At 40.7% G+C, this 12,656-nt stretch overlaps 1 protein-coding gene across 1 annotated transcript in view; it reads left to right on the forward strand.

Moving 5' to 3' along the window:
* Positions 1–7,709, forward strand: part of TLE4 (TLE family member 4, transcriptional corepressor) — a 146,672-nt gene extending 138,963 nt beyond the window's left edge. Inside the window, 6 exon segments of the mRNA XM_037743746.1 lie at positions 4–213; positions 1,283–1,530; positions 2,973–3,120; positions 3,413–3,563; positions 3,921–3,997; positions 5,967–7,709. Of these exon segments, the coding sequence (XP_037599674.1) occupies positions 4–213; positions 1,283–1,530; positions 2,973–3,120; positions 3,413–3,563; positions 3,921–3,997; positions 5,967–6,074 (942 nt within the window). The 3' untranslated portion in view covers positions 6,075–7,709.
* Positions 7,710–12,656: the final 4,947 nt, after the last annotated feature.

The raw sequence follows: 12,656 nt of genomic DNA on the forward strand, positions 1-12,656 counted from the left end.
CAGCCTGTCCCTTTTCCCCCCGACGCCCTCATCGGACCCGGAATCCCCCGGCACGCTCGCCAGATCAACACCCTCAACCACGGGGAGGTGGTGTGTGCGGTGACCATCAGCAACCCCACAAGACACGTGTACACAGGCGGGAAGGGCTGTGTCAAGGTCTGGGACATCAGCCACCCTGGCAATAAGAGTCCTGTCTCCCAGCTCGACTGTCTGGTGAGTGAACATGGATGAACAACACTTAGACTTTCATTCAGAAAACAGAAGGGGATGATGAGAGAACTGCAGGTATGAGTAGCACCACACGGTATTGATCCCAGGTGGATAGTTGCTCTTCAGTGGACTGCAGTCTTTCACTTGGAGGTGTGTCTTTTGCTTCCTAGAGGCACGGTGATCTAGTCTTCACGTGTGTCACGTGCACCACACTGACCATTAACTCTGCCTTCCATGGGAAAAGGCAAACCACTTGTTTTCCTCTCTGATGGTTAAGCAGACTAAGCGTCTATACAGTGATATGAGCATGCACCTAAATATCATCCTCTGTCACATGTAAAGAGTAACCTACTACCTCATGTGGCAAATACTAGATAGTCCCTCAGCTGCTCCACTGGCCTTCACCCTTGAGTTACTTAGGAAACATCGGTTTAGTAGAATTTTTGCTATAGCATGAGGCTTAATCAATTGAACATAATATAAGATTCCCATAACCTCATGAGTTGGGAGGAACCTTTTTTTTCTGTTACTTAATACTCCTTGATCAAGTCTTGCCTCTGGCCCAGCTTCATCAAATGCATGATGCCCTTCAGTCATGTAATTCAGGGCCAGGCAAAAGGAACACACTACCAGGGATCTACCCCTAAAACTTTCTTGGCATCAGTAGCAGGACCTTTCAACAGCAAAACTGAGCCTAAGTCTACCAAGGTTCCAAGTTTGCATACCCCAAGACTGTGAGAGCTCCTGCATTAGTGTATGTGTGTATCTGTATATCTGTATTGCAAATGATAGAAGCAGTTGGTTAATTTGGTGGTGGAGGGAGTGGGTCTAGAGCTTTGCATTTTGATGCTAATTAAGATTAAATATCTCAGCACTAAATTTTGTAGATCAAGTTTAAGTACTTCCCTAATTTCATGTAATTTTCTAGCATTAATATACTTTATCATTGTTATAAGTATAAATGGCTCATTAAACCAGGAGGGAACACAATACTTTTATGGATTTCTGCTCTCGTGTTAATGCTGTTTTCCTTTCCTCATGAGTAATCTCTTGATGGTTTTTGTCTCTACAGAACAGGGATAACTACATCCGTTCCTGCAGATTGCTCCCTGATGGTCGCACCCTAATTGTTGGAGGGGAAGCCAGTACTTTGTCCATTTGGGACCTGGCAGCTCCGACCCCACGCATCAAAGCGGAGCTGACGTCCTCGGCCCCCGCCTGCTACGCCCTGGCCATCAGCCCGGATTCCAAGGTCTGCTTCTCATGCTGCAGCGACGGCAACATTGCTGTGTGGGATCTGCATAACCAGACCTTGGTGAGGTAGGTTAGCAGGATCCGTTACCAGCCTGTGAGGAGGAGCCGATTGTGCCAATGTGCTGTGTATGTAGGTATGGGGGTGTGTGTGTGTGAGAGAGAGAGAAGAGATGAGATACAGTTATCTTACTAAAAATTGTTCAGAATAGGTCCATTTTAAGATATTAAAACAAATTATCACTGTAAAAATCTTGTTTTCTGTACTACTTGAACTTCATAAAATGAGGTTTTTTTTGTTTGACATTATACTAAAGCGTCACCAATTTGTTATAACAAAATAAGGTCAGTTTGACATAATTAATGTACATTAGGTTTCCATGACCTCATGAGCTCATTAGACGCCTGTAATTTGACATCTGTGCTTGCTAACAAATCAGTGTTGTTGATAGAGCCTCATTGAGAAGATTCACAGTGTATGGTACTGTCTTGAGTGCCATACACATCCAACAGGTTCATTCCTTCAGCAGCTATTTAGCAACTCCCATGGGCGTATGCACTGTATTGGGTGCAACTCACTCTGAAATGGTCTAGATGATCTGTTGTCCCACCTTTGAGGTTGGGTAGACATAACTTTACAAATGAGATGGAAGGGATTTGGCGTTAGTAGATGTGAAAAGCTCTGAAACGAGTCTCTAGATTTCAATACCTAAGATATTAGCAAGGAAGCAGAATGATGAGCTAAAGGGTATGAAAAGGTTGTAATCAGACATAACTACAAGTCAGGTGTGTAAAAGAAGAGGGCTTTACTATCTGTTATTTCAAAGGACTGAAACCTATAGATTCCAAAACAAAGTAAATCATCACTTTCGTTGCTTATCAGGCAGGCTCTTATGAGAAGCAGCTTCTAACCCTTTTTTCTCCCAGTGACCTTGGTACGTTTTGCAATGAGTGACTCCGGGGCCAGTCGTTCACACTGAGTGTCTTGCCAGGTGCCTGACTTGAGAGCCTGGCTTTCAGTCTTGCACAGCTGCCCACAGGCACATTGCTGCTCACTGGCAGGACTAGTTCTGTGGCTCCCTGTGCCATCTCCAGTCCTTTCTAAAATGGAAAATTAAATTCTCTCTTTCCTTCATATCATAGTGATAGAGTAGGTCTCAGAATATATCTTTGATTAGTTCATAGATGTGTAGGCGTGTTTTCTTTTGTAAATTTCAGTTAGAGATTTTTTTTCCATTAGTAATATCAATCATGTTTTCATGTAAAAGTAATTTGACAAATTCCTAAGTATTCAAAACCGAGCAGAAAGTACAGGAGATTTGGCATTTTAGTTAAACTTTCATCTCTTTGTATATGTTTTGTTATTACTTTGAATAATTAGAAACCGTAATAAACCAAAATGAAATCTATAAATAAGGCCTGCATTGAAATTAAATCATCAAGGAATTCTAAATTGAGTTGAACTAAAAGCTAACTTTTCAAGCCCTTTCCCTCCATTTTGACATTTTCAGGCAATTCCAGGGACACACAGACGGAGCCAGCTGTATTGACATTTCTAATGATGGCACCAAGCTCTGGACGGGTGGTTTGGACAACACGGTCAGGTCCTGGGACCTGCGCGAGGGGCGGCAGCTGCAGCAGCACGACTTCACCTCCCAGGTATAATCTGTGGCTGAGGCATTTTAAAGGTATGGTTTTATGGAACATATTACCTACTGAAAGAAGAGGCGGTTCACTTAGCATGTGATGATGTCACTTTTGACTCTGGATTAATCACTTTGGGGACTCATTACTTTGAAATTACCCATTTGACTTTGGTTTGACTGTACAACTCAAATTATCTTGATTCTCTTCATAATTTAAGTAGTATCTGCAGAAGAGATAGTACCTCCCAGATAAGAAAAAGCATGTCCACTGTGGCCACTGTCACCATCACCTGTTTTAATTCCAGATCTTTTCTCTGGGCTACTGCCCAACTGGAGAGTGGCTGGCAGTGGGGATGGAGAACAGCAATGTGGAAGTTTTGCATGTCACCAAGCCAGACAAATACCAACTACATCTTCACGAGAGCTGTGTGCTGTCGCTCAAGTTTGCCCACTGTGGTAAGCAAGCACCTTTTGTCCATTCAACAAGAATTGCTTCTTCCCCCTTCCTGTGTTTTTATTTCCCGGTTGGACCTTTGAGTTCATTACCATGCCCCTCTTCAGAATTCTATTACTTCTTGTTACATGCCTGCTTCCCCAACATCATGTAATTTTCTGGCATTAATCCACTTTAACCTTAAGGATTAATGACTCTCATTAAATCCAAAAAGACAGGCTTTATTTTTGACGTGAAAGAAAGTTATTTTTTTACAAATGGGTGAGTTTTCTGTGAGTAATTTGATGTTCTGTAAAGCAGATCTTGGTGTCTGACAAAGTAACACAAACATTGCCTTTTTCAAAACCCTTTACCTGTAGGCAAATGGTTTGTAAGCACTGGAAAGGACAACCTTCTGAATGCCTGGAGAACACCTTATGGGGCCAGTATATTCCAGGTAACGTGGAACTTGTTAACTACCACGTACGTTTGTTTACTCAAACTCTGCACATTCTCTCAGATGAATAATGTGCAGAAGTATCCTGGGAGGGCAGAGCTAGTATTATTCACATTGTACAGAGAAGGAAACTGTGTCCAGGGGGACGTTGTCACAGCACAAGCCATGGAGCTGGGGATAGTCCCCCGTGTTCTGAGCTCAGAGCCAGCACTGAGTGCCCGATTCACTGCCCAGTTTCTTCATCATCAATCTCTTTTTGGAGTAGAGGTTTTATGTGTTCTGAGAATTTTGTGAATGTATGGCTTTTTTAATTTTAAAGTCAAACATTTTGCTTAAATATACTCTTGTTAAGTAGTATTAGTTTTTTTATTTTATCTTTTCCAAAGAGGAGTGTTATGAAACAGTTTGATAAAAGATCAGTTTTATAAACTTTTATTCTTCTTGTTGACCCAGTGGAACTTTGTATAGCTTGTGAAATTATTTTTAGAAGGACCAAATTGTAGACATAGTACTCACACATGCACGTGTGCACACACACTCTCTCCTCCTCTCCTACTGGTATGTGAGAATTTCATAGGCAAGTTGAAAGACTTGCCTTTATTAACCTTGTGTATTTAGGATGTTATTTTCTAGTATTCTTTTTTAGAAGTAATATAATAGACTTGCAGTTTTCTTGACCGAGTGATATTAAGTCATCATAAAGTAGATTAATTCCATCAAATCCAAAATAGCATGCAAGATAATCAGTAGGACAAAAAAAGCCCATTGCTACAGTCAAGAAGCTTAAACTTTAATACAGCATTTTTCATATCATGGATTACCAACTGTTAGATAGTGTCAACTGCACTTTAAAAAAAATTTTTTTTTAATTAGAGTACATCTTTTATAGTAGGCATTATTACTGTGTCTTTAAGTAAAGTATTCAGACTCCTGGTTAAAATCTTGTGTTGTTTTCATTTTAAATGAGCACAATTTAGTTAATAGTTAACATTGAATCCTTCATACTATAGTTGAATATGGTATACAAAACTCTATGGTACGTTTTTTTTTTTGTAACTGTTGAACCTCTCCCCTCTTGCAAATTTGTGTTACATTTTTACAGTGGGAACATTAGGTTTTTTTACTAGGAATATTTTTACATTCTTTGTTTTTTTTTTAATGTAGTGTTTTCAGTGCCATTTCGCATATCTGATCTCACTGAACTCTGCTGCATACCTCTGCGGTGGTAGACAGGTAAAATGTCTACCTGTTTTGCTGTTTTAAGGAAGCTGAAATGCCGACCGGTTAAGTGACCTGCACAGTGTTCCACAGCTCAACCTAATGCCAAGCCAAGTGTTTAAAGTTGAGGGTTTTTCATGCCAGTAACATCCCCCACTCTTAACTGTAGAATAGGATTTGAAATAAGGTCTCGCTTTGCCTGCAGAAGTGCTCATACCATTGGCTTGCCTGTTTCTGACTGACCCGGTGAGGTGTTAGCAAGGGTGGATCCAATCCAGCTCTGCCATTTTGAGAAAGTGCCACATGGTGGCTCATGTCTGTAATCTCAGGCATAATTTGGGTGGCCAAGGCAGGAGAATCACTTGAGCCCAGGAGCTCAAGACCAGCCTGGGCAACTAAGTGAGACCCTGTCTCTACAAAAAAAGTTAAAAAAATTAGGTGTGATGGGACACACCAATGTTGTAGTCCCAGCAACTTAGGAGGCTAAGGTGGGAGGATCGCTTGAGCTCAGAAGGTTGAGGCTGCATCCAGTGAGCCATGATCTCACCACTGCATTCTGGCCTGGGCGACTGAGGGAGACCCTATCTCATTTTTAAAAAAAACAGCAGCTCTGTCCGTGACCACCTTTCCTTGACTGGGGCTCCTGTTTGGTCAAGGAGCACATTAAACATTTGCATTTGTTCCAAGTCCTCCATAGTCATGGGGTTTTCTTTCAGTATTTAACATTTCTGATTATATGTTTCTTTCCTAGTCCAAAGAATCCTCATCGGTGCTTAGCTGTGACATCTCTGTGGATGACAAATACATTGTCACTGGCTCTGGGGATAAGAAGGCCACGGTTTATGAAGTTATTTATTAAGGACAAATCTTCATGCAGACTGGACTCCTCCTCCTTGTAGCACTTTGCTCTGTCATCCTTTTTGTTCACCCCCATCCCCGCATCTAAAACCAAGGATTTCAGATACTCATTGCAGTTGTGGAGTTTAATCCCCTTTCTTAACCTCACTTCCCACTTGCTATTGAATTGTGAATAGTCATTGAAAACCTGTGATACCAAATCTTCAGCTATCTACTTGGAAGAACATGGAATAAGCATACTTAACAGTGAACAGAATCTTTAATTATGTATTATATCTGTAATATATTTATTTTGTTTAAAGAAGGCTTTCTAACAATGACTGACTAAATAAAGCTGTCTGCTCCTGCATTGATAATGAAGGTGCGTTGTATTTGATACCCCTCCCCCCCTTTTTTTGGCAAAGAGGGGGAAAGGAAGGTTTAAAATAATTGATTTAAAATGTCACTAAGTGTAGACTAATGACTGTATAGAGATGTGAAATGTATAATTACACATGGAAGCAATATGTTGCTGTGTTGTTACTAGGTTTTTTGTTTTTGTTTTCTACATCTTTTAAAGACCTTTGGAAATTTGGCTGAACGATTAGAACACAACAGGCCAACTCATACTCATTTGGGTCTATTTAGACAACGTTAACCAATATATCTATAGCTTTAGATTATATTCGATCAAAGTTATTGGACTCTTTTTTTGACTTGTTGACAAGTATCTTTATAATATGTTTTTAGTTCCCTTTTTTATTGTATTATAGACAGATGAACAAATTAAATTTGGCCTCAAAGAGAGAACTTAATCCCTTCTGGATATTTTTGCCACGTTTCTTTGCAAAAGGAGATATATATATATATGTATATATGTACATATATATACATATATATATATATATATATATCTTTAGTCAGTTTTGTTATGAGAAATTATGGGTTATTTTGTGGCATGCTCTTTGGGAGCTGCACAGTTATGGGGAGGACTCCCACTGCTGTGCAAGTCAAGTCTTTTACAAAACAAGGACAGCAGAGGAGGGTTTGCAGAGACCTCCCTCTGAAAAACACAAAGAACGGACTCTCTCCTGAGATGAGGACTTGCTTTCTTTACCTCCGGTTCTTTCCATGTCTTAGTTGGATGTCCCTGAAATGGACACAGGCTGTGCCATTGTGCCGGAAACATTGTGTTATCTTTTATGTTGTTGTTGTTGCTGTTAAACTATAATATGTGACTTCTTTTTTTATTATTATTTTTTGTTTGAATGCTTTAAAAATCTTTTAAGTCTGTGGATCTGCTGATGTACAGTGCCTTTGCTGCTATGGATCAAAATCAAAAGAACCGTGTAGATATACTTTATTGTATAAGTAGAAAATTACTTAATTTCATACTAGAAATGGATGGATGCTGCAAGTTGAAATGGACTGTCCATTGACGTTCCTAATGTGGTAGCAGAAAAAAAATGGTGTCTTAAGTGCTTAGTGTTTGATGTCATTAACAGTTTCGTAAAACTCTACAGTGTAGAAAGATTTTGATACTAAACTGTGCATTGTACATAGTTCTAATGCATTGTATTGACCACCAGTACTTCTATAATGGTAGATTGTTTGTGCATTCAGACTTTTAAGCATTAAACATAAATAACTTCTAGTATGCTTATTTTTCTAATTCTTTGTCTTGATGACATTAGTTTATTTTTTATCTTTGGCTGTGCCACTCCTATATATTAAAAATACCTAGTTTTTTTCAAGGGAGACTATTGTTAAAGTAATGTGGGTTTTTTTCATTGTTGCTATTTTTGTTTTGGTTTTTTCTTGAGAGGAGCTAGAAAGGATAGGTGCTGGAAGTTTTGGTGCCAATTGAGTACTTCTCTGATTTGTAAAAATACTGCCTGTCAAAAGGTTATCATGTCCCTCAAACCCTTGACGCTTTAGAGCTATGCTGTTCAATATGGTTACCCTAGCCATTTGCGGCTCTTTTAACTTCATTAAAATTAAAACTAGAAATCCAATTTACGACACAAACTAAATTTCAAGTGTCAAGTAGCCACATGTGGCTCATGGCTATACCATATTGGAATGCGCACATCAACACCACCTTTAAGTTAGGCCGTATAGACCATTGCCAGCCATTTGGGTTTGGGAAGCATTTCCAGCATAACACGCTGATGTCTTTACACCAGGCTTCTTGAGCTGCTACTGGTTGGGTATATGAAAATTCAGTATAAGGAGGAGTTTAAGAATTCTAAAGTCCTGGGACTTAAAAAATCCTATATTCTAAGGTTCTATTAAGTAGGAAGGTTATAAGCCCCACAGTAGTCTGGAGGGGTCATCTGTAAATGATACTGACTCTTCTGTTACTGAGTTAAGTACAGATCAGTATTCATCAATTAGACTGGAAGCCACACTTCCAGTGTGATACTATGTGTGTTGTTAACATCAAACAATGACACAGAAGTCAGTCAAGGCTGGCTGAAAATTTAAAAACCATAGAAAATCGGGGTAAGTGATCATCTTCAAAGGTGTGTCCCTAGGTAAGATGGTGAAGTTTATGTTGGACTGGGAAGGAATAATATTCAATATCTGCTATGTACAGGCACTGTACTGGCTTATGTTACATTCGTATAATGTATATATAATATGTACATTCAATATTAGCCACCTACACATTATCTCAGGTTTTTTACAGCTTGTGTGCCTGTATGGTCCAAAGATTAGAAAGCCTAAGGGAAAAGCGAGTCCGAGGAAGGTACTAATGCATCGAGCATGCGTGTACACACTGGAAGACTGGTGGCATCTGGAGAAAGAGGGAGGTAGTTACCCAGGTAAGGCACAGAGCAGAGCTGGCCATGTGGACTGACAGTGGACCACACATTGTCCTAGTAACATCTGAGCTATGGGTGGCCTTGGAGAGAAGCTGGCAATCCTTCATAGAGTGGCAATCCCAGGGTGTGGACAGCAGCATCACCTGGCCTTCACCGAGAGCTTGGATTCCCCTCCTCACATGGAACACTGCATCCCCTTCCCCACAGCAGGGATTCTGTCAACTTTCTCCTCTAGTGCCCAGCTTAGTACCAGATATATATATAGTAGTAATGTTTGCTGAATTGGGCAGATTAGGAGGGTAGTAAGCATAGAAACGTAAGTTCTTCCTAAACTATTCCTCCACTAATTCATGTGTATCCTTATTAAAAATGTTTAAAAGATGAGAGAGTTTTGGAGTAAGATAACTTTGGCACAAAAAGTGTGACATACGGACAGTGTGTTCACACCTCTAGAAGAAGGAAGTGCCTGCTTCAAGGGTTTGGAATTCCTATTGGGTATCTGATGGGTCAAGTCTGTGATGCCTTTAGTTATCTTTAGAGAAATCCAAAACATTGGCTGTTGGATGGAATAAGAAACTGAGACGAATGCATAGATTTAAACTTTTTGAAATAAGTGGGCATCTATTTCCTCTCATTGCTAACATATTATCAGATTAAATGTTTATGCCTATATGTAAATCTCAGGCCTGGCTTGATGTGCACAGAGTCTTGATGTTCTTGATGTCGTAATTATAATGTTTTTTGCTTAAACTTGGTTCTTAGGTTTACCCTAGTTTTTGCTTCAAATGTGGTCTTGCAGAATCTGAAGAACAACAAAGATAGAAATCACCCTGCACCAGGGAAAGCCTATTCTCAATGAGAGAAGAGAGCAGAACTCTAAAGACACTCCAGGGAAACCCAGAGTAAAGAAGCCACCATGACCTTCCTAAGACTGGCGGATCAAATGGAGAGTGACAGATTCTAAGACCTTAGAGTATTTATGGATACACACCACACTTTGGGCCACTTTTCAGCAATATGGCTTCATAGACTGAGCTGCACGTGATCCAGCCTTGTCCTAAACAGTGTATGTTGGAACCTTAGCTGCAGCCTCAGAATACCTGCAGGTGGTTGGAATTACACAGCCTTGGGATATCCAGAAACTTGGTTTCAAACCATCACACACAGCCATGAAATTCTGGGTTCCTCCAGCCAAAAGCAGGGGAAATTGATGTTCTTCAGCCAGAGGTAGCATTCTGGATAGAGGTGCTGTGCGCATGCTAGCCTCGTGAACATACCCTCAGCTGTCACCTCATCCACTTCCGGACATGCCTCAATCTGGACAGTTTTGCAGTTGTGCTGTCCTAGAAGCAAAATGTCCAAGTTAAGGTATTTTTCAATTGATATTTTTGAGTTTCATGGAAATTTGTTCTGAGATTTTGTGACTAGCATTGAGTAAGCAGTTATGAAATTATGAAGATGTCAGTACCAAAAAAAATTTTTTTTCTTTGGTATTCTTCAATGCTCATATTCTATCCAAAGTTACCTAGCTGTGCAACTTGCAGAGAGGCATTCAACAAGCTCTAGAGTCCTGCGCCCAACAGTTTCTCACTGGGGCAGCAGCTTGTAACCACCCCCGTTCTTTTGAGCTAACTGCATTTATTTGTCTTTTGGTTCAAACTTCATTCAGAACTAACAATGGAAATTGCTTATTTTTGATGACCCGAGCACATTAGAAAACTTCTCATTTATTAGAGCATTTTAAGAGCAATGCTATCATAAGGTAGAACTCTTACCTTATAAGCTATTTCCATTTTAGTTGAGTTTGAATATCTGGCAGCCGGTGACAGAATCTTGTGGGTCCCATATAGGAATTCACAGGAGAGGCTCTAGTTTACCAGTCTTCAGGGAAAGAAAATTCTCAGCTAAGACTTCAGGTATTTGGCCTGCAGAGAGTTCGCCACAGGGTTGCCTTTAGTCCAGAGGAAAGTGATGAGCACAAGTGTTTTCATGAAAGTTGTCCCATTTGATCTCACTGCAGGCCTTGCCAGGGTGGACACTAGAATCCTGAATTTACACACAAGAGCACCAAAGATCAGAGGAGAAATGTGTTTACCCAAATCCGTATCTCCTGGGGGTACAAGCTTAAGGCTTCTGACTTGTGGTCCAGAATTCTAGACTATGTTCAGCATGGCAGGTTGGAACAGAAATGGAAATGAAGGGTTCAAGACAATTCCACTTCATTGCTCTCTGTTCTTCAGTTTCACACAAATTAACTGGCTTCTGGTTTCAACATCACAGAACCTCTTGAAACTCCTGAAATCAATCACAAATTGTGTTCTTCGTTCCTGTGCTGTGTGCCCCCACTGTGGACTCAATGTGGTACGTACAATGCAGATACCCACTCACATGTGAGTAGATGTCCCCTGGGTGTGACCCTTGGCATCTGACTGCCTTAGGCAGGGAGCCTATTAACTTCACTCTGTGGGGTGATGAGAACATTGGGAAGGTTATTTTGGAAGAAGATTTAAACTCTCATAAATGTCACATTTTATTTGACTTGGGTCTAGCAAAATAAACACATGAAGGTACTTGTGAGTTTTGAGAATTTAGGCAGCAAAATTCTGGGACTCTGTTTAGGTAGGATCTAACGAAACTCAGGTCCTAGTGTTTCTGGATGGCCCTGTATTTCTCCCTAGATCTAAGGAGTAGTTGGCCATTGCCCAGTCTTTACTAGACACCTCCATTGCCTTTTCTAAGAGGAATTGCCATACTTGGTACCCTGGATCTATCTTATGTGGCAGAAAGTATGAGTTGAGCTAGGGAAATTTTTATTCCCAGGACGCTAGGAAGTTGCGAGAGAATGAGTGAGTGGTGGAAACTGAGTCAATGGTGAAATGCAGGCATTGTGATCATGAGGGCTCCAAGAAGGAAGACTCAGACTGAGCTTGTGCCCTTCCTCCTCGAAGGGTCAGCAGTACAGGGGCTGGGAGACATACTAGCAGGATGCACCACAAGGAAGCAGTGAGCCTTCCCATTACTTGAAGAACTTCAGTTGGACACCCTGCCCTAGAAGAATTGAGTTTAAACAAATACCTCTTCACTTAAACACCTGTTATGGTTAACTTTGGGCAATGTACCAAATGCAGAGAAGCTTGTTACCAAGAATAACACATCCCTCTCAGAAGTCAGTCCTTCCCAGATAAGTGAAAACAAGGCTTCGTTTCTGGAGTATTTGAAGAAGTCAACTGAAACCTTATTCTTATATCTCGGCCAGAGATTCATAGCCCCTTTCATGTTTCCTGTGAGTAGGCAATCAGTGTTAATGATACGTGATTTCAGGTTTTATGGCTGAGTCAGGAAATTCAAAGTTATGGTTTCCACGCTGAAGGTAATCCCACCACCACCTGTGCAGCTTTAGGCATCCAGGTTTTAGTGTAGGCAAGAACAGCCCCCTGGGCACAAGAAGGTTGTAAAGGTTACTTTGAGAACAAAGGCCTTGATTTGCAGACACTTGTTCCTGAGTGATGATGGTCTTTAAAACAAAGCATTAAGTGCCCCTAATGAGAAGGTTAGTGGTGACTCAAGCTGACTAAAAGTGAAAGGATTTAACTGCAATCCCCGAGGGGTAGACTTACACATTTTTGAGTCACCTTTGCTTTTACCTCGAGAGGCTCCGGGTGAGGTGACTGGCTTGGGCTTTGCAGACATCCTGCTTTGTATGTGGCATAGACTTTGAGCAGGAGTCTTAGCAACAAGACTTCAGCTCTGCTTTTCCAACTTCAGCACACAGCATT

The sequence above is a fragment of the Cebus imitator genome, unplaced genomic scaffold (genome assembly GCF_001604975.1).
Source record: "Cebus imitator isolate Cc_AM_T3 unplaced genomic scaffold, Cebus_imitator-1.0 Scaffold150, whole genome shotgun sequence".
NCBI classification, from domain to species: Eukaryota; Metazoa; Chordata; class Mammalia; order Primates; family Cebidae; genus Cebus; species Cebus imitator.